The sequence below is a fragment of the Amphiprion ocellaris genome, chromosome 9 (genome assembly GCF_022539595.1).
Source record: "Amphiprion ocellaris isolate individual 3 ecotype Okinawa chromosome 9, ASM2253959v1, whole genome shotgun sequence".
Classification (NCBI taxonomy): Eukaryota; Metazoa; Chordata; class Actinopteri; family Pomacentridae; genus Amphiprion; species Amphiprion ocellaris.
Genome location: NC_072774.1, coordinates 33270160 through 33295399, shown reverse-complemented (window position 1 = coordinate 33295399; position 25240 = coordinate 33270160). Strand labels below are relative to the sequence as shown.

General features: G+C 40.0%; 2 protein-coding genes across 2 annotated transcripts; both read right to left on the bottom strand.

Moving 5' to 3' along the window:
- Positions 1-1592: 1592 nt before the first annotated feature.
- pabpc1a (poly(A) binding protein, cytoplasmic 1a) lies at positions 1593-7357 on the bottom strand. Its single transcript, XM_023271446.3, has 15 exons — positions 6506-7357; positions 6003-6196; positions 5710-5825; positions 5057-5196; positions 4878-4972; positions 4599-4736; positions 4244-4339; positions 3826-4098; positions 3569-3659; positions 3295-3417; positions 3033-3175; positions 2460-2544; positions 2171-2301; positions 1901-1991; positions 1593-1790 (listed from the first exon to the last, which is right to left on the bottom strand). The coding sequence occupies exons 1-14, from the start codon at positions 6696-6698 to the stop codon at positions 1902-1904; spliced, it is 1908 nt and encodes a 635-aa protein (XP_023127214.1). The 5' UTR covers positions 6699-7357; the 3' UTR covers positions 1593-1790; position 1901.
- A 3487-nt stretch (positions 7358-10844) lies between these two features.
- LOC111569380 (14-3-3 protein beta/alpha-B) lies at positions 10845-23714 on the bottom strand. The gene is made up of 6 exons (XM_023271444.3): positions 23563-23714; positions 20996-21310; positions 16268-16394; positions 12924-13084; positions 12658-12753; positions 10845-11949 (listed from the first exon to the last, which is right to left on the bottom strand). Exons 2-6 carry the CDS (start codon positions 21299-21301, stop codon positions 11893-11895), a joined length of 747 nt encoding a protein of 248 aa, XP_023127212.1. The 5' UTR covers positions 21302-21310; positions 23563-23714; the 3' UTR covers positions 10845-11892.
- Between the last annotated feature and the right edge of the window lie 1526 nt (positions 23715-25240).

Below are 25240 nucleotides of genomic sequence, written 5' to 3'. Positions count from 1 at the left end.
CCAGTTTAAAGCTAATCTTGAGCCAGTGACAATCTTGCTGAAGTTTAAGGGGGAGACACTGAAAAGTTACATACAGTGGTGCTTTCACAATCAGCTTCCTTTTCTTACACTGATGACAATGATTAAATGCGGAAGGTCCCCTTTGCAAATGAGTATCAGTAGAAAACAAATTGTAATGTCTGTAGTATTCCTAGATCAGCTGACGATCCTGCATGAGGTTTGAATTTGAAAGATTCAGAAAAACACAAGAAAGAAGAAGCAGGCAAGAAGAAGCAGAAGCGCAGGCAAGATGTAGACTGGGTTGACAGCACATTGTTTCCCATAAATAAGAGAAAGAAACAGCTGTTACCATATTCCTCCAAGGCCTGCTGCCTCACCCTTTAGATACTTGTTGCTTCCAAGACCCCCTCTGCTTTGCATGTAAGGGTTATCTATGTTTGAATGAGGGAAGAAGGGATGAACTGGTATTTATGTTGCTATTACTATTTATTACGATTAACTATTGTAAGTGCAGGAAAGTAAACAGAGCTGGTGAGGTAAGAAAAACTGTAAGAGCTTTGAGACAGATACAAAAAACAGATGACAGTCACTAATGGAAATGAGGACAGATAAGACATGCTACCTTGGGGGAGCATAAGCCTTCCCCAGAGTGAATGTAGAAGGGTTTGCACAATAGTTTAACGCTCATTTACACTAAATACCAACTGTCCTGGTCAAAATGTAAAAGATGCTGACAGATTAGAAGCGCTACATGATTTGGGGAGTTTTATGCAGACACCCATTAATCTTGGTCTTTCTAAAATGTCCTCTTTTCAAAGCAACAGTGTCCAATTCCTGCCCAATCAACAGTTTTAAAGCCTCAAGTATCACAAAATTAAATATTTATCACAGCAGAAAGTCGTGATGAAAAACTGAAACCTTACCAAGCCTGCCTATGCAAAACATCACTCTACAGTAAAATTCACAATGGGATGGCTGTGAGCAGCTGCCATTCAATTCTGTATGTACGCTCATCTGTCCCACTTCTATACATGAACATACATCTGCAATGCATTCATTTCACCATGGTGATGCTAGTCCACTATAGTATAAAATATACTGAGTATACTGTTAAGTAGGTCTCTGTCAATTTCAAGTAAACAAATCTACAGCTATACATCACACAGCTGCAATATGAGGTACAGGTTCAAATGGAATGTGTGTGCAGCTCACTTGGCACTAAATGAGTGACACCTGGTGGAAGGAAGTATTTTTCATCATACTAAAAAAAATGGAAACACTCCTGAACTGCTAGCACCAACTCAGGCAAACACCTCATCGAACTACCACTGCCCAGTGAAATAAATCTGTCAAAAAAGTTCTGTTACGTTAATTATAACTGTGTCGATATTTTGCATATTACCATTACTGCTGATGAGTCATTAAACAGAGGCATTTTTTTTAATGACAATTTATTACAGCCAGTAGTTTACGATACAAATCACCTTCCATAATGCTCAGTTACCACGTTCCTGAGCATGGCTGATATTCTGAGCACTGACAGTAAAATGACATAAAACAGAGGAATGCAATCAAATTTACAATTTTCTCTATTTTGCTATTTTTTTTCAACAAATTTTTGTTTATGATCAAGGTCTAGTCAAACCATCCCTAGACCTGGCAGAGTCAATTGTTTTCTTTTTTTAAGAAATAATTTATCATTTTGCGATGTTTTCAGAGTTTTAGGTTTTTCAATGTTTAAGTTTTTTTTCTCTTTTTCCATCGGTGAAGCAGGTTTCAAAATGCTCTATCTGTAAGAAAAAAAAGAAAAAATCAACACTTACAGTATAGTTCTTTGAATAATGTGATCTACTGTACATTTTTTACACATCTTATAAACAAATCCCTTCTTCACACAGACCTTAGACGCTGGGAACACCAGCAGGGGTGGTGGACTTCTGAGCAGCCTCCTTAGCCTGATGGGCCTGAAGCACAGCAACCGCCTCATCCACCTAAAACCACAACAGATTCACTGAACCACTGCATACAGACCATTTTCCACTAAACCATTCAAAAAAGATAAATAGCCTATGCCATATACAATTCATGTTTGTGAACATTTCACACAGGGCCCATCATGTCAATTTCGAGGAGCAACTACGGTAATTCAAAGATACGTAAATTAGCTGACCTTTGAGCGCAGTGACTCGGGTGACTCGAGCATGTGAAGCAGCTCTGAGTTGTCAATCTCCAGAAGCATACCAGTGATCTTGCCCGCCAGACTGGGGTGCATGTTCTGGATCAGGGGAAACAGACGCTCACCTGAAAGATGGAGGAACAGTCAACAACCATTACAAATATTGATCCTAATGAAATAAATCTGGCCAAGTGTCAATCAGCTTAATTAGAAAGAATTTTATTGGCTTCCCAACAGTCTTGTTACTATAGTCCTTGAAAATCTGATCAGATCTTTTGCTCACCCAGCATCTGCTTCTGTTCCTGAGGGGGAGCAGCAGCCAGCATGGAGGCAGTCAGGGGCTCCTGTCCCTGGACATGGACCGCCGGCTAAAGCAGGAAAAGACGACGAGTCAGTAGGGGCAAATTTGAGCCTGTTCTTAAAAGTTACTCACTGCACAACCACAACTAATCAGTAATTATGGCAATCTGTTTCCACACAGCAAAGGGAGTAAGTGAATAACGAGTTTTGCAAGAGGGTAACATTTTACTGCTCCAATCTCAAACTCTTACTTGCAATTCTGTCTAACAAACTTTGATTGCTACACTGGGCCTTAATTTATGAGCAGATAATGGTTCCATAAACAATCACTTGTCCTGCATAGCACAGTTTTCAGATAGCTAGAATATGTGCTATATTGTAGAACAATTTCACATTTTTGTTATCAAAAGCACTACACTCCTATGCACATTTCTTATTCATTATCCAGGAGTAGTACATTTTAACCAAGTTGAAACAACCATGTTAATGAATGTAACTGTATTAATGATTTTCTAGTCACTTATACTGACAAAGAGAAAGTCAATGATATTCTTACTTGCTGCATGGTGACCTGTGGCTGGGAGGCCATGTGCTGCTGAGGATTGCGCACACCAGCAGCATATTTGTACTGGGGCATGGTACGCACTGGAGCGGCAGTGGCAGAAGCACTGGCAGGTCGCTGGCTGAGTGCCTGAGTGGCTGAAGTGAGGAAGGTGGTGGGAAAAGCATTTCATCAAAACAGTGTCAACTGATTAACAGGCAGTGACATGGAAACAAAATAGAGCAGATTTGTGTAATGTGAAAAACAAAATACTTACGCATACGCTGGGAAGCCATCATGCGTGGGACCTGTGTGTTGGTGGTCGCCGTAGCACGGATGGCGTTGAAGGTCTGGGGCCTTGGTGCTGATGGCCGCATAGCATTGGGCATGTTTTGGAAGTCTAAAGGAAGAGAAAGAACAGATTATTTAAACGGTACAAGAGAACTGTTAACGATTCCTTCAGAGCATCAGGTTGCAAACAATTCACAGAATGGATTAAACTATTAACTTCCAAACGCATAGAATCAAATGAGTTACAAGTGACTACTTACGTTGAGGTCGGACTCCTTGAGTGGCCCAACGCGGGCTGGGGCGGAGCTGGGCCAGCTGGTTGGCAGAGTAGTATGCAGCACGGTTCTGGGCCTGAGAAGGATGAAGACAAAGATTTGTCAAAACACGCAGAGGTATCAAACAACATACATTTAATTGAAGCAGCCTGATTTTAAGTAGCAAGGTAATGAAGTAATATTAAAATGTTATTTTGTAGATCATGCATACTTAGTAAACTAGCTGGAGTTGAGAAACTTGCCTGTGGTATAGCTGCCATGAAATAGCCTGAGGGTGGAGCAGGCTGATATGGGTTGAGGACTGGGTTGGGCACAGCACGGACAGTTGCCATCCTCTGCATGTACTGGTTGGTTAGATGAGCCTGACGTTCCTCCTTTCGCTGAGCCAGGGCAACATACAGCGGCTTTGTAGCCACAATGCGACCATTCATCTCCGTCACAGCTTTAGTGGCCTCCTCAGGGGAGGAGAAGCACACAAAGCCAAAGCCTTTGCTGCGTCCACCCTCCATCATTACCTATGGGAGAAGAAAATTTACTACAGTGGTTTACTACCTTTTCAAGCACCATAAAATTATATCAAATTAGATCTTTTTTTAAAAAAGAAGATATGTTAACAAAAAATAGTATGCAATACTACAAACGAAGTACTTAAACCTTTACCTTTGCACTTGTTATGGTTCCAAATGGAGAGAATTCTTTGCGCAGACGCTCGTCATCTAGGCCATCATCCAGGTTTTTCACATACAGATTGACACCCTAAAGTATTGAAAATGATACTGAGATTACAATCTGTCAGGATAAAGACAAATAAGATAACAACTAACGAATAAGTGAATCCACTCTTAAGTCTTGTAGATTCAAACTAGTTGAAATGTGTTTGGATCGCAGCATAATATTCCTGAGACAACTGTTCTAAAGTATTTGTTCTGACATCATTCCTTTTCCATAAAAAAATCCCTTCCATGCTATGAACTGACACATACAAATACACTAATTAAGTACAAGGCCAACAAACCTGATATCTGGTCATGCGGTCCTGTTTCATTTGCTCAAATTTGCGCTTCAGCTCATTCTGACGCTCCCCTTTCTTCTGTGCACGGCCCACATACACTTGTCTGCCATTCAGTTCTTTACCATTCATGTCATCCACAGCCTACAATGGAATAATCAGAAGTCAAATGAAACTAGCTAAACACAAGACATTTTCATACTGATTTAAAGGAAGCTGCAGAAGTAGTGTTTCATTTGCCAAATATTCAGAAGACATCATCCACAAAGAAAACAACATGCTCACCTTTTGTGCATCTTCATGTCTCTCAAAACTGACAAAACCAAAACCTTTGGATTTGCCACTCTCATCAGTCATAACCCGGATACTAAGGGCAGGCCCTACAAAATAAAATGGCTAATTAACACTTTTTTTAACAGACCAAATCATATTGGTAACATCCATAACTGTAACTGCTATCTTACCATATTTGCCAAACAATTCTTTTAGCTTCTCATCATCCATGTCCTCCCCAAAGTTCTTGATGTAAACATTGGTAAACTCTCTGGCACGAGCTCCAAGCTCCGCCTCTCTCTCTTTACGCGATTTAAAGCGTCCAACAAATCTGTTAATGGAAAACAGGATAAATCACACATTTCAACAACAACCCTTTCAAAATGAACTCTTTAAATGACTATTTAGAGAATGCATTCTGAATTAAACGCAATGGGTAACCAGGGTCCACCTGTGCTGGGAATGTGGACATTAGCAACACGACGGTGCATTTTGGAACACTGTATGGAGTGCGGTCTGACATTACTAGTCTTGACCAGGACTTCTTGTGATGACTGAGCTCGACTGCTTCAAACTTGAATGTAATAATTCTGATCAGTACTGTACAAACACACTGAAGGTTACGAACGCTCCCTAGTTCTTGCTGTCAGGTGTTTTAAACATGCCCTATTTCTCTGAGATGAGGAGGCAAGAAAAAAAAAGTACATCAAACATGATGGGTAGATGTGTTTTACATCAAGATGCAGTTAAACACAAAAAACAAACTTTGATTAGATGTAAAAAATTTGCATGTTAATCAAACTCCTCAAACATTAATTACAGGTGTAACAGTAGCCCCACTTACACTTTTCTGTCATTGAGCAACATGCCGTTCATTTTCTCAATGGCCCGCTCAGCAGCCTCGTGGGTCTCAAAGTGCACAAAGCCGTAACCCTTTGAGCCATTTTCATCACAAACCACCTTGGAAAGGGGAGATTTTAGGATGTCATAGACATTCACAAACACCGTGCTTCTGAACACATCACATTCAACCCCGGTTCAATCTGGTGCAGTCTTTAGTCATGCAAAGTAGTGGTCTTTACGTAAAAATGTCACACACAACACACAAGCAGAAGACAGAAGTGATGCACTGCCTACCTTACAAGACAGGATGTTTCCAAATGCAGAGAAGGTGTCATAGAGGGCCTTGTTATCGATAGATTTGTCCAGGTTCTTGATGAAGATGTTGCCTACTCCACTCTTCCTCAGTGAAGGGTCACGCTGTGACCACATGATGCGGAGAGGCCTGCCTTTGATCACATCAAAGTTCATGGTGTCCAGGGCCCGCTCAGCTAAAAACAGTCCACAAATAAAAAGACCTCTTTAGGTTTTCTAAGATTATCATATATCACGTGTGTATTTACCCTACTACAATGGCTTACACTTGAATACAGGTAAAACAATGTCTCGTGTCATATTAGCAATTTTATGAAATAAGTGCCAGCTCAATACTTAATCTGAAATGAGCGACATAATGGCTAACACGCCACTAATGCTTATTCAAACGGAGATACTCATGCTACGAATAGCACGTTTAAAATGGAGTCCTATAACCACATCGCCCATGTTACTCTGTCTTTGGTAAATTCAGGTAAACCTACCATCAGCAGGCTGCTGGAAGTTGACATAGGCATAGCCTAGGGAACGACGAGTAATCATGTCTCTGCAGACTCTGATGGAGAGGATGGGCCCAGCCGGGCTGAATTTCTCGTAGAGCATGGCCTCGGTAACGTCTGGGTGCAGGTCTCCCACATAGAGGGAGGCCATCGGGTAGCTAGGCGCGCTAGGATTCATGTCGGTCGACGCGTGTTCTCAAGCAATGGGAAAATACTTGTATCAGCTCGATATTTTGTTGACAACAGTCTAACAAAATTACCCTTAGTAAGGAGGGGTTCCTTTTCGTCGGTCTCTTGATGGTTTCACAAGACCGCAGACACAAGTACCTCAACAGCTAACAACGTGGGCTAGTTAGCCTGATTAGCAAAATGTCGGAACGTGGCCTCGCCGATATGGCTCGCGGACTTCACGATTTGGAATTTGAACTCTAACACGGCCAGTAACAAACCGAAACTGCCTGTACTGTACGAAACAAATAGTACAATTCACAGTTGTATCTGGAAGAACAAATAAATCCCTTACAGGTCAAATGAGTGGTTAACAATATAACTGGTTAACGTTAATCGCCCACGCTTTCAACAATGACGCTAACGGCTTAGCTTGCTAACGTTCTTCTCGTTCCGTCTTTCGTTCGTATTCGAAGGCAGCGTCTTCTTCGCGTTGCTTGGGGTTGGCAAATCAAATCCTGCTTCACCGATTTTTTTTAATTTTTCTTATAAAAATATGTCTGCGTGTGCTCTCTAGCTTTTGGTTTGTTTCATAATAATAAAATGTGTGCCGAGACTAGCTCCGGAGCACACCCTACGCAGACGGATTACAGGAATGAAAGGAAGGTCGGCGGAGGTTGTTTCCCGATTCCAGTCGAAACCACGGCGCGTTCACCACCAGGCTTCACGTCACACTTCTCGCGATATTTTATATTTAATTTCGACCATTACAGATCTCTCTGCATGGAATGAGGACTTTCAGTAATTACTGTCCTACGCACTCTTGTTGAATGACTTACAAATTTATTTACACTTTCCCCTCTGAAATAAACCCTGTATGCTATACTGTTTAACACTGTAAAATAATATTCATTTATTATCCTCCGAGTAAAGCAATTTACCTCCAGTCAGACAGGGTAAGGCAGAAATTCCTGACCTTCTGGTGAACCAGTGTTTCAGTGTTTTTGTTTTGTAAATGCTAGCCGGTTAGCAAATTCTTTAAAATGCATTTTTTCTCTTGGAAACAAACGATGAAAAAAAACATTAGATGTGGCTATTTGGAAACTCACCTTGACTGAATTTAGGGGTTCATGCCTCTTCACCTGCATCAGCTGTGTATAATATCTCCCCCATTATTTTGCCTTTTATGAATAAAATGATATTGTGCTATATATTTAATGCTGCTTTAGCAGGATCAGATTAGGGCACTATTCCAAACAGTCTGATGGTGATATCTTTTAATGCTTGTACAGACCAGCTCATCCATTGTAACTCCTTACTATGACAGCAAATGTTAATTAAGAAGTCAGTGCTGGTATGACGCCTACAAGGGGTGAATAAAGAGTGCAAACTACATGCTATCTACAGTGCATTGATCAATTACTAAACGTTGCTCCTGAAGATTAGGACATCATCATTTGACTACTTGAAACAAAGCATGGCATGTTTTATCTTGTGTTATCTTGGCAGCACTGTAGTGCAAACAAGTAGAGGGGAAAGTCTGCTGACGTCCTCTTTGCCATTTACTGTACTTGTGTTCACTCGAGGGTTGGGTTAAAGAGATGCCACATGAACATTCCCCTATGGGAGCTGTGCCTTGCCAAGACTGTCATTGCAGTGGCAGACACACCCAAAGAGCAGTGAAGAAGCAAACTGTTATTAGGGTCCGAGCACCGAATGGTGTGAAGACCCTATTGGAATGCAAGGAATTATTTTTTATTATTATTATTATTATTATTATTATTATTATTATTATTATTATTATTATTATTATTATTTCTTTTCCGGACTTTTGAAATGCACTTTTGGCGGCCTTCTCATACCCCAAAACGCGTGAAACTTGGCATGCTCATCAGGACTGGCGAAAAATTTGATATTTTATGGGAGTTGCGCATGTGTGTGGGAAAATGGCTCCCTAGCGCCCCCTGGAAAATTTAAAATTTGGTCATTAGGCCAACTGGCAAAGTGTTTCATCTACAGCTACAAAATTTTGTAGGCATATTCAGCACATCAGGAAACACAAAGTCAATCACGACCATACTGTAAATCCAACAGGAAGTCGGCCATCTTGAATTGCTTTGAAATTTTTTGAGATTAATAACTCACCAGGGATAAGTCCGAGAGACGTCAAATTTGGCCAGTATATGCAACACTGCTTCCTGATGACAAATTATCAAAATGCTCACCAGAAGTCAAAGGGCGTGGCCATGGCGACTCCCAAAAATATTGATCCTTCGCCATGAAACAGGAAGTGGTGTCTAACTCTGCTGTACATGCTCCAATCTGCCTGAAATTTTACGTGTGATCAGTGTCCAGCCCTGACGACATCCATGTGGTTATGTACATTGACAGTCATAGCGCCACCTTGTGGTAGCAAGAAATAGACATTTTTTTTAACATTTTGATGTACTATTCTTAGCACGTTGATCAGATTCACCTCAAATGTGGTGACATAAGCCTGAACACATTGATGATGATTCCCAGAGAAGATGGTGACTCGTCGTCAAGGGGCGTGTCTGTGGCGGCACGGCGAATTTCATGTCTCGCCATGAAAATTGAATTATTAATATCTCAGCTGGAAATGATCCAATCTGGACCAAACTTGATGTGATGGACACCAGTCCGGTTCTGAACACATCCACATTCATATATTTAGAAATACTCATAGCGCCACCTATTGGCAACAGGAAGAAATTGTCATTACATTTGCACCTACCATTGCCTGAAACTTTGTCATATCATCCTGAAAATTGGTCAGCTCACTGCTCACGCCTTGACAATGCCACAGTGTGAATATTTTGACAATTGATAAAATTCTGTTGCCGTGGCAACGCAATGTTGCCATGACAAACAAAGTACTTCTGGACAGGTTAGGAACGCTCATATGCTCACCAAAATTGCTACACACATCACGACTGCTGAAATATTTGATATTTTAGACGAATTGCACATGCCTGTTGCAAAATGGCGCCACCTGGAAAATTTCAAACAGTTACTACGGCCAGTACGTGTCACCTAGAATTATGAAATTTGATACACATATGTAACTCATCAAGACGCACAAAAATGTAATTGACACTCATGGCCAAAACCCAATAGGAAGTCGGCCATTTTGAATTATATGTCATATTCTTTGACGATTTTGGGTCATTTTTGTACATTTTCAAAAGCTATGAACTCAAACAGGGTAACACCAAGACAGCTGAAATTCGGCCAGGATGTACTCCAGGCATGGGTGATCAAGTTATCAAAATGCTCGAAAAAAGTCTGAGGGCGTGGCCATGGCGGCCTCTGGAATTTTGATGATTCGCCATGAAACATCAACTGCTGTGTAACTATCCTCTGCTTGCTCCAATCTGTCTCAAACTTTACAGGTGTGATCAGAGTCCTGCCCTGATCACATCCATATGCTGACATACAGAGTTATAGCGCCACCTGTTGGATGGACAGGAAATGCTGTATAACTAGCCTGTACATGGTCCGATCTGCCTGAAATTTTGTATGTGTGATCAGAGTCCGACCCTGATCACGTCTATAGGCCAATATACACTTTCGGTCGCAGCGCCACCTGGTGGATGGACAGTAAAAGCTCTATAAGTAGCCTGAACATGCTCCAATCTGCCTGAAATTTTACGTGTGTGATCAGAGTCTAGCCCTCATCGCATCCATAGGCCGACATGCACTCTCGGTCGCAGCGCCACCTGGTGGACATGCATGGATTCGCCGACCGGCACGGATGCGAGGACCCGTCCAACGCTGCTTGCAGCTTTAATTTAACTTTTCTTTCCTAAAATGGTTCATTCAAGTAATGGCCACGAAGCAGTCACTGCAGCATGAGAAGAGTACTTGCACTGGACACAATGAATCAAACAAGTGGGCAACAGATGACTCTGAGTCTCTTTCTGTGCGCCCGCCTCCACCTTTTTGTGACTCACTTATTCTTGTGCGGTTTTATAATAGTTGCTGAACTCAGCCAAACATAGCAAAACTGATACTGACCTCTGGCCCTGAGGATTGAAATTTATCAAGATGAATTTTTGATGGCTTTGGTAAACAAACTCTAGGACTATAAGACCCCTCAACACTACCAGTACATCACTTTAAATGGACATGCTGAAACATTTAAATTATTTTTTTTATTCCACTTACATGAAATTACACATTTCCCCCTGAATAACAATTATGCTTGGGTGATCCTGTATGAAAAAGCCCAACAACCTTCCCTACTTCTCCACAAGCTACTTCTTACCAACATGCAGTTTAGGCAAGTATTGGAAGGGGAAAAGAATAAAAGACAAAACGAATAAAAATCTTAATTTGATAAAGCAGTAACTAGATAAGGACATGGGATTTTTTCCTGTGTGCTCGTACAAAACAGCAACAATGCAAGTTTGTGTGCTCTTTTGTTTCTCAAAGTTTTTCATACCTCGTAATTGATACATAGAAATACAAAAGCAAGACACCCTCCCAAACAAAAAAAGGAATTAAACAGAGTAGAAAGTGAGCAAGTGACAGTAAATGGAATGTAACCTTTGTGTTCCAACAAAATCTTGCCTTTCGTTTCCAGCACTACCCATTACACCTCCACTGTCTTTACCTCTGCTGTCCCTCCTCTTGCCAAGTACAGACTAACATCTGCTGTCTCCTCAGGTGAGGAGCCAGCTTCATGCTTAAGTGAAGCCACAGGTGTGTGTGATGAAAAGAAAGTGTTACTCACAAACAGGACTGTTAATATGAGTAGGACACACTACAGTATTACATTTTTTGACTTAAAAACTCAAACAGCTGTATGTTTTGTGATTATAAAACCTGTAATCTCACCCAGCACAATAATGATGTAACACCCCTATTGCTCCCACACAGAAAAGGTCAACAGTCAGGCATTCAACCCCAAACACTCTTTACCCTTCCACATGATTGTTCCCACCTGACCACTTAAAACTTACCCTCCCTCCCCATCGCCCTTTCCCCACAGTTACTACAAAATAAGAAATAGTAAACTGGTAGGAGTGAGATGAGTATTGAGAGACCTAGACAGGAGACAGAAAAAAGATGGCGAGACTTGGATGGCAATGATGATAATGAGGTGGTCTCAGTGTTGATGATCATGATGAAGATGAGCCAGGACGACGGAAGGCAGACAGGAATGACTATGGGTGTCTGGCTCATTCTGCAGTCTGCTGTGTATCTTCTGCCTCATCCTGAGTATCAGAGGTCCACAGCTAAAGAAAGGAAGGACAAGCAGGAAAGTAGTAGCGAGAGGGAAGTGAGGGGGGGTCAAAGACATGGTAGAGCAAAGACAAAGAGACAACAACATTCATTAATATCTAATCTTAAAAGATTTGAATTTCAATTGAGAGCAAATGTATTGCATTTTCTCCACAACCTGGTGACCAGAAAAATTCAAACCACTGTTTGAACAAATCTGGACTAAAAGCTCTTACACATTTGGTCATTGTTTAGCATAACGTGTGGGACCTACTGAATTATCACATTAGAACTGACCAGGGAGTACTTCACCCAGTGGTCAAAGGCGTTATCAGTAAATTCATTCACATAAATCAAAAATTGCGTTCTTGTCACTCTTATACTTAAGGAGAGAAAAGAAAAGGCGATTTGCAACCGGCAGTGTTTTAAATTGTGATTTTGACTTGAAATTGTTCAGCCCTACGCATGGCCACATATTACTTGGTGGAAATAAATTTAAGAGTTCAATGTCCTAACTGGGAAAAAATAAATAACATTAGATGGGGTAAAAAATATTAACAGGTCTGCTAGCAAATCTGGGCGGAACAGTTTTTCTGCTGCTACTTATATTTCTAACATATGCCATTTGACTCTAAAACTGTTACAAAACCCTATTTTCTAATTTTTCTGGTCACCGAGTGTGTAGGGATGTTATAGATCCAGTGTGTAAGATTTCTACTTACTGTCAAGTTGTCTCTCAATAGCTGCATGATTAGTGTACTGTCTTTGTACGATTCTTCACTCAGCGTGTCAAGTTCTGCAATGGCTTCATCAAAAGCCTATAGGATGCAAAAAACATTCTTAACACATGAAAAAATAATGGTAGTCTAAAACAAGCGAATACGTTTTGTGAGAATGTTTGTGATTCGATTCTAATAAACTGACAATACCCTTAGAAATGTAATCCTCTTACGTGCTTCAACAAAGTTATGCAGTGTTATGAACTTACTTCTTTGGCCAGTTGGCAGGCTTTGTCAGACGAGTTGAGGATCTCATAGTAAAACACTGAGAAATTGAGAGCAAGACCAAGACGGATTGGGTGAGTTGATGCCAGATTCTCTTTGCTGAGGTCCAAGGCCTTTTGGTAGGCTTGTTGTGACATTTTTGTATCTGAAAGAGGAAAGAAAGGGTATGAGAGCTGCAGATCTATCATATCAACAAGTGACAACATTTTTTTTTACATAGATTTTTTTTAATGGGTTATATGGTTTACAAAAACCTTTACGGTACAATGTACTCAAACTGCTTTACCGCAACCAGTAATCTTGCAACCAACTAGCAGCCCTGCAATAGGTCATACTGTAATCTAGGTGGTAATGGAAGGTTTTAGAGAGGTGATTTGAATTTCACTACACTTATACATTTCTTATATTGTCCACCTAAATATAGTCAGTTGAAGGAAGAAATAGCACATCACAAACCATTGTTTAAAGTTTAGGTTCAATACTAAAGCATGAAAATTATTTTCTCCAACACAGAGGAGCAATATGGTCCCAGTAAATGATGACTAAAGCTACACTGTTCACTGAATAAGCAAATATATAGTGGAATTTGTCAAGAACACTGTTATGCTCATTTGACAGAGATTATAAAATACAGTATTAGGTTATAACATTGACCGGGTGATGCAGCTGTGCCACATGCCATATTTAACCGACAGTTGCTTGTTCCCCCGACTCCTCTCTCTTTGTGTGTCTTTCTTGCATCTTGGGTGAGTGGGAATAAGACACAAGGAGAGGAGTCGAAGAAAGGAATTGAGGTTGTACAAACTGAAAAAAGAAAACAGCTATGTTGTCTGAAAACAGCAGTCATCTCCTCTCAAACATCAATGTAAAATTTTCCATATACCGTAGGTTTATCATAACAACCATCTTGACTCCTTCAGGTGCTCTATTGTGTACATGCTCAAAGAAAAGGGAGTTACTCCAGTAACTATATTTGTTATTGTACTGACTCTCTTAGACTTGACATTACAGTCAAACATGTCGCAAAATTACTACATCACCCTGTGAGTTCAGTGATTCCTACACCGCAATGGATTTTTTTTTTTTTAGCTCAGCTAAAGACTGGAAACAGCAAGCCTGTCTCTGTCCAGTCACAAGAATAAACCTACCAGGTCTAATTAATTCATGTGTTATAAAGTATATACCGTAGTTCAATAATGTTCCTACACCACAACTACAGTACACTCCCCATACTGCTTTGTGCATAGATGAGATTTGCCTTTGGCAAATTAAACTGACAAGTTTGCAAAATTTCATAAGTTCCTTTAGCTGTCTTCTGGCAATGTATCAAGGTTGGAAGAAAAAGCCGTATCAGACAGAAGCCTCCGTCACTCTAAGTCTAACATTATGCAGCATTGATTTTACGAATGAATGACCATGAGATAAAGTCCAAAACAATCCAGTAAAGAAATTCAATGCCTAACAATTTGCTTTCCAAATTATCTGCATCTTACCAAAGAGGTGAAAAGTTTTTGGTTTATGACCCAAATTAAAAAATCCTAATAATAATAATGAATAATAATGAATCCCTTTGCAAAGGCCAGGGATATTACCTCATCTGACTGTTTTCAGCTTAATCAAAGTGTCAAAATAAAAAATAAACAACTCCGTGGCAGATTCCCCCCCTCCCCTTTTCTTCTGCAATCATCCCAGGATCATTAGATCTTGCTACTTTCTGAGGGAGTTCAGGTGTCTGGTGTGAACTGTCGTGTTGCAAATAGCAGCGCAAATTAGCCTACAGAGTTTAGTAGCTTTAGAGAGAGGTATGCCTCTTAACAGCCACTAGGGGGCAACTAGGTCAAGAGAACACAAGTGAAACTGACTCTGGATCCATAAGGTGCTGTTTATCAAAGAGACGGGATAATGGTTATCTCAAGGGAAACAAATGATGAGTTGACCTGAAAAAGACTATTCCTATTGGTTAAGATTGTTATTGTAGACCAGGGGCAAAAGTAAGATTGACTAATTCAACATTAAAAGTTTTTTTTTAATTCTTTATTTTACCAGGTAAGATCAGTTGAGAACAATTTCTCATTTACAATGATCACCTGGCAAGAGGTCTAAGCAGGATGAAAGATAAGTTAGCAAAATATACACAAACAAGGACACACACGTTTAAACAGATTAAAAACACCCTAAATTAATGCTAGCAATTCTGTGAAAACAGTATGTGCAGTGGTCAGCTGAGGTCTGCTGCAGCTTCTGTTTAAAGCTGTAAGGTGATGGAAGCAGTGAGTTTGAGAGATTTTTGGAGGTAATTCCAATTAACTGCTGCAGCAAAGCAAAAGGAATTCCATGACAGTGTGAACCTTGGGGATAGAGTGTTATGAAATCACTGGACCTCACGTGGTAGCTGTTATGGGAGCGGTGTAGGAAGTTGGAGAGTTATTGAGGTGTCTTCCCTGATAGGGTCTTGTAGATGAGTAAAAGCCAGTGTTGGAGTCACCTGGTATAAAGGGAGGGTCAACCTATCAGTTTGTAAAGGTCACAATGGTGGGTGGAGAAAGCTGCACAGATAGCAAGACGGATGGCTGAGTGATGGAGGACATCAAGCCTGTTAAGGTCACACTTAGGGACCATTTTATAGATGACTTCGCTGTAGTCGAACATGGAGAGGGTGGGCATCTTCACAAGACTGTTTTTGGAAGAGTATGTAAAGAAGGCCTTACTATGGTAAAGGAACCCCAGTCTGGATTTGATTTTAGCCTGTAAAATGTTGATGTGAGGAATGAAAGAGAGTGAAGAGTCCAGCCAGAGGCCAAGGTACTTATAGGAGTTGACGAACTCCAGATCTGAGCCATCTGCACAGGTGATCTTTGGGGGGCTGGACACACTGTTTGTCCAGTTGAAGAGCATACATTTTGTTTAAAAAGTTTTTATTGGTCAGAGCTTAAGTTAAATGGAAAGAAATGTCTCTATATTAAGTCAATTTTTATGTTACTACAGGTATATATTGCATAAAAAAATGACAGTTTGCCATTTATAGTTACCAACAATGACAGAAGTGTCAGCATTCAAGTACATTTATCTTACTGAAAAAGGAGAATACTGTGACACAGAATGAGAGCTGAGGAAGAAATGTCAAAGCTTGTTCCAACACTTTTGTGCTCACTTCGTAGGGATCTTATCTCATGCATCATATTTGGCTAAGCTAGGCGTTGTTGATATCAGTTCGGACAATCAAGCCTCCCAGTCAGCAAAATACATTCACATAAATAATAAAATTTAATTAAATGAACAATCACCACACTCTGCACAGATGTTATAAACAGGAATGAACAGAGCTTACCCTCCATCTCTTCTGAAGACACTGCCACCTCAGCCAAGTAGCGGCAGTAGTCACCTCTCATTTTCCAAAAAAAGATTAGGCTCTCTGGTGATTCAGCCTTGGCAATTAGATATTTGTCTAAGAGGTCCTGTAGTTCAAAACAAACAAAATAGACAAACTTTTAGAAAAGAACAGAATTCCTAAAATATATAATATTTTAATATATACAGACCATATATTCTTTCATTTATATAGTGTGCTTTGCTATGGTGGCTAGCAGACCTTGAAATCAGTAGAACTAATTTGTAGCTTTGGTTTATTTCCTATTTATACACACAATTTACTGAAGATTGTAGCATTTTTACACAGACAGTTCCTCATTTGCCTCTTACTTCAATCACTCATTCACTGACTTCAGAAGAGCTGTGGCTGTTATTTCAACCTATTCAAATTAACATCGCAGCCAATATTTCAAGGTATCGAGTCCCATCATACCTAAATACAAGAAGAGACAAGCTGACCACCTCCAGTAGCCTCTGGGCTTGAGCCCGTGACTTTGGCTGAGCTACATCACAGATGCTTCAGGGACCACTGAAGGCAAATAAATCTGTGTGGATGTGGATAACATGAAAGCATGGGAGTGGAGAAAGAGATGAACAGACAAGTGGGGAGAGAAGATGGTTGAGCGTGGAAAAGGGTGATGGAGGACAGAGAGGGAGGATGGGAGGATGGATGAAAGATAGTGGGGGTGGAGAGAGAGGAACAAGCCAGGCTGCTGAACTCCTGATGAGCTTTTGCTGAGGAAGTAGGTCACTCAGAGAGCCCAGCTTGGATCATGACAACACAAGCATGCACCACTTGAGAGCTTGTTCCTGTTGCTAACCTGAATGCTAGCTGGCAAAGAACAGCGTAACTTACTTTAACTACTGGTGAGAGAGTACCATAACACACCAGCTGAAAAGTGTAGTTAATCCACAATGTTACAGTGTTATAGGACAAAGAGGATTAAACATGAAGCATGAATTAATACTTTATTTTAAGTCCAGATCTGACCCATTCATGGCTTAACATTGGATTTTAATGTAGTTTCCATGTGGATGCTTCTCTGTAGTTTATCCCCAACAGGCATGGAAAAAAAACTGTGCCGTAGAGAGGTAAAAGGCAGCAGTGAAGCAAAAATGCTCATGGTACTAGTGATGTGTTTTTAGGAAACACAGCCTCTTGATTATGAAAAGTATGGCTTGACATGTTTTATGAGCCTGACTAATGCTCTCCTGATAGGAACAGGAATATAATGAACTTAGCTGAGCTGCACCTGGACACAGTCACAAGTTTGAAAAAAGAATAGCTTTGGTATGAAAATAACAAAAATGTAGGGTCATATCAGACAAGGATTTTTTTAAAAGTTCTGTAAGACCTTCGTCATTATACAGCACATTTGTCCACAACATAAAGGAAAAAACAAGACTGATGAGAACCTGCACTTGGCGAATGCTCCAAGACTAATATGAGGGAATGTAGAACTGGGCCACTGATAAGGACATAGCTAAAATCAAACTATAACCATGGCAGGACTGCTTGCAGTAAATTAAACATACATTGATTTGATCTTTTTCTATATTCTTATTGCATTCAAAGAACACACATTTCAAAGACGTTGAAGAATCTTAGCTGAGAAGAACCACTGACTACACTCAAAGACAAATAACCCTCTTTAGTGTCACCTATGGATTTCCAGAAGAGTGGTTTTGGAGCACAGCATGGGTGCTCTGGCTGTCGCCATCTTGGTAGTGCTTGAACTCCGGCTTAATTCAAAAATGAGTTAAAACGTTAAGCTAGAGCAGAGCTGAGTCCATGCAAAAATCTCTGGGCCATACACTGTCAAATGAAGGCATCCATCTGTCAGTCAAAGAGGCAATGCCTTAATTATGCACAACTTTAAGCCTTAATACGATTTAAACAAGCGAGTCACATGAATTTTAAAGATTAAGTCACTGCAGCTTTGTGTCTTATTTTAGCTTCATGATATTTTGTGCACAAGCCGAGTACTGCAAATGGATTATTTTTACTACTTGCCTTTCAAGAGACAACAGTGAATTTAAAAAACTGCTTTGTTTTGGGATATTTTAATCCCTCCTGTTGTCCTCATTTGCCAAAAAATATTGTTTCCTTGTCTGAAAAAATTCCCAAAATTCAGCAAAAAAATTCCCCAAATTTCTAAAAATTTGTAAAACCTTCAGGAAGAAAATTACAATAATTCCTTAAAAGTTGCCTTTAAAAGTTTTATTTTTAAAGAAGGGAAAAAAATTCTTGTAAATATTTTCAAAAAGTGAGTAAAAAAATCTTCCAAAAAATCCTAAAAATATCTATAGTGATTGCGTATATCAGTAAAACTTCTAAAAATTTTCTTTAAGAACATTCACAAAAAAAAAAAAAAAAAAAAATCAACCAGAATCCAGTGGATTTTGCTGGATTTTTTTGTGAATGTCCTTAAGAATCATTTTGGTTTTAACAATTTTTTTTCCACAAAAAAAAATGTTCAAAAATTTCTCAAAAATGTTGAAAATGTGGACATCAGAAGTTTCACTGTGAAATTTTTTTTTTCACATTGTCAAACTTTAATTTTGACCCGCAGGACGACACGAGAGTTAATGTCCTTTACGCACTTTGATTGCATGACATTCTGGTAATAGCCAGCTATCACACATTATCCCATTTCATTTGATAATCCAGTTGTGCACACGCTGTTGATGTCGATACTACATTTGAGCAAAATCAGGTTACCCGTCAAGCCACTTTTTGTTCAGGGGAGGCCAGTAGCCCACACTAATTATGAAAGCACTGAGCAGTCAATAGGAAACCAGTCACTTGTCCCCACTGTTAGCTCCACACCCACTGCCCATTCTCAGCTCTTTGGTAGCTACTATTCATCTATTGGAGAGGAGCTGGAGCAGGCAGCTTATTACATGTGGGTTTTTGTCTATCTTTCAGGTACTTGTGCATTGTGCTGTGCTCTTGTGGTATGCTGTCAGAACGCTGCACAGTGTGCAAACCATCTTTTGTGCTGTCATAATATTAAGTACTCATACTTTGAAGGTACTTTGGGTCTTTGGAAGCCTTTACGTGGAAATGTTTCAGACCCCACTGTGGTCACATTTGTATGACATATGGCGGCTTTGAATTTACAGTCAAATAAGAGCCACATTCAGATTTTGTGCAGTGATTTTAACAAATATGTAATGTAATAAATCCATCACGGAAGATAACAGTAAATTTCGGTACATACAACCCTGATTCTATCCAGACTTATACCACTTACACAGCAAAGCAACAACCCCAGAAATACCCATGTCAGCTATTGGTTTCAACACCTACACCCACTCGATGCAGTAACTTGCCAGGCTTATTAAAGTGACAAACAAGGAAGGCCCCTCTTTGCCCTGGCCATGCCGTTGACTCCTGGTCTCTTCTGTTGACTTCTCCAATGGCTTCCATCACTTTATGTGTACAACCAAGCACAATTCCATGGATAAGTTTGAGGAAAAACTTCCCAAAGGTATGCACTGTCATCTCCATTTGATTCATCATGTTTGTTCCCGTTTCTCTCCGACAACTGGCTTTTAACCCCATCATTCAGGACAGAAATAAACATGTCTTTAGACTTGTCTGGATGAAACTTTATAAATTAGCTCACTCAAAACATAGATCAGCGTTAACCTTGTCCTACATCCCTTGTCTACACATTTTACTGTTTTTCAACCCACTCTCTCTCAGTCCCCACAGGGTGGTTGGTCAAAGTGGAAGTCACTGAACCAGAACGTTGGTGGCTCGACATCTGTCATGGGATTATGACCTTTTGAGTCACCACTCAAAGATAATGTACAAGCTGAGTGAAAAACAAAGTGGTAGAGGTCCTACATATAGCTACAGTGCTTAATATATGTACAAATGATATGAAAATAGGCAAGATCACAATCACCAAAAACAGGGATTGTACCAATATAACTACAAATCAATAGAATAAGTAGCACTACTAGTTAGCCAAGCTGTACCCAGAACTTTTAAATTGTGGAATAATTCTAAAACATTTGACTATCCTTGTGGAGTATCAACTGCTTTCTTCCAAGAAGAGGGCGATGTGCATCTTGCAGATAATACTCTAACCATTCCAAGCTAAAGAGCGAGACTGACTGCAAGTTTATCTTAAAAAAACAAACAAAAAAATAACTTTAAGTCATCAGCTGATCAACTGGGGACACAGGTGATACCGGAGATAGCTACACTGTTTGTCGAAAGATAAACAAGAAATGGGTTCTAGCGTGCAACAAAGCAATTTAAGTATGCTCAATCTTTTACAATACAAACTCAGGGGAAATGTGACAAGTAGTAATGGTCTTGATCGACAATGCAAGTTGATTTACCATAATTACTCAGAAAATAGTTTTTTGCTTTGGAAAGAAATCTTAACAGTCCAAGTGCAGGGATACGAGAATCTTTCAGGAGCGTTTGAACAGATTACCGTCAGTGCTTTAAGGTGCATACAGAGAAATCTACATTGCAATATAGTGTCAGCTATACGAACACATCATGAACGGTAATGTTTAGTAAGTGTAAGCAGTGCATAGCACAGGGTCAAGTTGTCCCTGTTGCTTCAGGATACATGCTTGGGTCACCAAACTGAAAAATCTGCATTACTTTAAAAGACAGAAAATCAGCAATTGTTGTCTAATCAAATGATTTTATTCTCACCAGCACTTCCTTGCAGATATCTTTCAGCTCTTTCTCAATTGTTTCAAGGTAGACTTTGGCCACGTCCTGCTTCTTTTCACAACCCTCAGCCTTCTTCACGATGCAGGAAATCACACGCCAAGCAGAGCGACGGGCACCCACCACATTCTTGTAGGCCACTGACAGCAAGTTACGCTCCTCATTCGACAGCTCTGCCTCACTCGTCTCCACCACGGCCTTCATGAGATTCGCCATGTCTTCATAACGCTCAGCCTGCTCGGCCAGCTTGGCCTTTTGCACATTTTCCTTCGGACTGGAGTCACACATGACTGCTGACTGTAAAATAGGACAGCAAAGAAGAAAACAAGACAGCTATAGGTCAGTTTAGGAAATAAGCAGCAAGAGAACATATCTGTGTTTTAACTGGTACCTATTTACCGGATATACCCATCACTAAATGAGTGGAGAGAAACAAATACAATTTTTGATTTCAAAATAATGAAATGACGCAAACTGGTACCTAGAGTACCAGAAAAATATAATTATTTGTTTGCTGTAACTGAACACATGAACAGATATGGATTCCAAGAGAAGCTGCCACACTAGCACTAAATGTTTTACTGATGTTGTGGCAACTACTGTTTTGTTGACATCCATTGGAAGAATTTTGACAAGGAGCAACACTAATGCACACCATAGCAGTTGAAAGCTATGGGGACACAGAAGAGCAACTTAACAGCGAAGTATAGAAATGGTAATCAACAAAACATGACAAGTGAGCATAAACATAAGAGCAAATTTAATGCTTAAACCAACAAACTTTAAAAAAATTAAAATCATCTTTGTCGGCGTAATATTAAAACAATGGCATTAAGAAAATATGTAGATGCATAAAATAAAAAGTATGCCTGATTCTCTGTGCTTAGTGATTTGAGGAAAAAAAGAGAATAGTACTTTTAACCACTGTACTAGGCCTTCAAGTTACAGTTTTGTTTTATAGTAATAAGTTTGTACTTGCTGTAGTTTAAAGGCAGGCTATGTAGAGCATACACACGCTAACACAGGAATTCTCATCATGACATCAATAGCTTACTTCCATTTGACCCTTTCAAAGTAGCCAGAGGGCTTCCACACAATCAATTGCTTTTTTTCCATTCTACAATACATGGATGTCTTCAAAATCTGTCCTCTGGTACAGAAATGAAAGCAAATTCTTCACAGCCTCTATAGAGATGGGCAACCAAATACACTGGGGAAAAAATGGAAAATACGGAAGCAAGTACTAAGAAACTGCCAGCTCGATGACACCCTCACTTGCAAAGAATTTGTCGAAATAATGTTGTGGGGAATGTTTATGACCCCGTAGATTTTTTTCCCCCCGAAAACGTGGCATTAAAAGTAAAGCCGTATAGTCAAGTGTAATTGTAAGATATTCGCCAAAAGAATGCGCGAAGCAGCCACGGTGCAAAAACGTACAAGAAGAACTTGATCCAGAATTGCTGGCAAGCCTCCAGGGCAAATGCAGACTTGCCCTCCTCTTCCACCCGTACGCTCACACACCACACCCTTCCCTGTACCTGTGGCTTGTCTATCAAGCAGAAACTTAAGTAGAAAAGGGAAAGCGTGTTTGGACGGAAGTATTTTCAGCAGACGTTGATTCAAAACCCCCCTTTTTATTCGCAATCACAGTTCTGGCGAAAAAACCCCCACAATTCTGTAAATGAAACGCAACCGCAACGGTCAGGCCCTCGTGATCCGTTTTCAGTATGGCGCCGACTACTTCCTGAAACAGAAGCACTGCATGCCGTACAGCTTGTTGAAACGGACTAGGGGTTGCAACTATTTTCATAGCTACTCTGTCATACTCGTAATGTGTAGTAGCACATCTTAAGACTTTGAAAGAACCGAGAAAATATAGCCCAGCGTGGCGGGACGCCTTTAAATCTGTGTGTACCGTAGGTTAACTTAGCTAGCTGCCTGCCTAGTGGCACATGTGATAAAATTACACTTGCCCCTTTTGTTAGCTTCCTTAATGCACCAATTACTTGACACCCGACTGAAGCAAACAAACCTAATACACTACATTACAATGGCATCCATGAAACTCTACCCTCGTGGCACTACTGGCAAATTTGCAATAATTGAAGACGCCAAAACTGATGTTAAGATAATACATGTAGACCAATTAGCGGTGGCTAATATTCCGCCAGATTTTTCATCATATATGACGGTTTAGTGTAACGTACAGCACGCATATTTAATCAATTACCTGATAAATGACTTCGGTAAAAGCGACGTTTGTAGCCAGTAGGACTAAATTTCAGAGCTTCAAACCTTCGACACTGACACGCCTTCGCCGTCTGATGTTCCCCTTTGAAACCAGCCATTACACATATCCCGCACTGTAACGTTCGCTAGGCTATCCATTGTTCTTTAGTTACATGAGCGTCGCGGCTACACGCAGCCTTACAGTCAACCAAAGACAATGAGCTTCTGCTACCACCATATTCGATGATATGTCAGGAGACTTCACAATGAATTAGGGCGACTCAACATCGCAGTTTTTAAAGCTATTAGTCATTTCTTACCTGAGTACTGGCGTCGGCGTGCCAAGCTACAGCTGATTCTCAGCCCCTCCGACTGAATGTAGTCCACAGGGTTTCCTTCCAATCACACCAGTCCAAGGCACGGCCAGTGCGCAGGGGGACTTACGTCATACGTTACCAGGGCAACCACTCGAGAGATTTTGTGGGAGTTGTAGTTCTCTGTTACCATTTCCTTCCAAGTCTTAATGTGACAAATTCCTGCAAATAATATAGTCAAACTCAGCACCTTTGGATGATTTTGTGCGAAATTATACCATGATCTTGCATTACAGGCACTTCTAATTATGTCCAATGTGTTGCATCAAGCAAACAGAGATGTTAACAGTAACTTTGACTAATAAGTCAATGTCACCAGCAGGGATAGCACACCATCTTACTGTGCTTCACAGTTTTGTATCAGAGCAGAGACAGCTCATACAATATCGTGATGAATGCTAAAAGATTTTTTTAAGCCTTGAATGACAGCCGTGCCAACTAAGTAATTAAAACAACCCAGCTCGGCAACCTCAGCTTAAGAAGTCTCAAACAAAATGAGATATTGTTTTTCTCCATAGGAACATTTGCTGCGGATGCTAAGGGCATCACAAACTAGAACACAGGACACAGCAACAGTATGTCTTGCCTAATAGAAACTACTATTTCTGCATTCTGGTTGGTTTCCAAGGGGAGAGAGTGAAGCTATTTTTGCCTTGTCACATGTTTTCCCCTTGGGCCAAGGTTTCAAGCTTGTAACCTATTTAAGGGCAGATCAGATAGTATCGGCTGTAGAAATGTGCAGACATTACTGCCAAAAAAATAAAATAAAATATTGAAAGTCTCCTCACTTGTCAATTTGTGGTCCAGGATGGGTGTAGCACCAAACTAGATATGTCACATAAAGAGATAAAATAGGTTTAGGGGTCATTTCCATCCAACATGGATTTTTTTTGAAATTAAAAAAAATAAATGTGATAATGACTATTAAGTTCATAGAACCATCATAAAACTCTATGCCAAATGTTTTTTTGCTGTTATTTTTTTTAGTGATGAGCTTGGCCCTCTGGCTAAATTTGATCATTTTTGTGATTTCTTCTGAGCCTCACTAATCACAAATTTTTCACTCGATTGGGTTGAATTTTGTACTTAACATCCATAAAACCATAAGGATAATTTATCAGCCCCACAATTCCTTACTTTCTTGCCAGAAAAATTTAGATTCTGTGTAGTATTAGAATAGTTCTATCAAATCTAGAAGTTATCTGGAAAGCCATAAAAAATGACTAGCACAATTGTGGCAAGATATACTGTAACCTCACACGTTTGAAGTAAGTTCAAATGTTAGACTTTTTACTGGCTATAATATTACATTCAGTGGTTTATTTCATAGATAGCAATTTGTACTATGTTGACTTTAAGGTTATCTGGCTCTGTGTGATACCTACACTCACTGGCCACTTTTATTCACATTAAAACCTGTGTAGCATAAATATTTCGTACATTTCAACAACTCAGCACAATATAAAATTCTCTACAGATACAATAATCTGTTCAAAATGTGCTACTTTCAATTCATAGAAGAATGTGTCTAGCATTTTTAATATATACAGTCATGGAAAAAATTCTTAGACCACCCTTGTTTTCTTCAATTTTTTGTTCATTTTAATGCCTGGCACCACTAAAG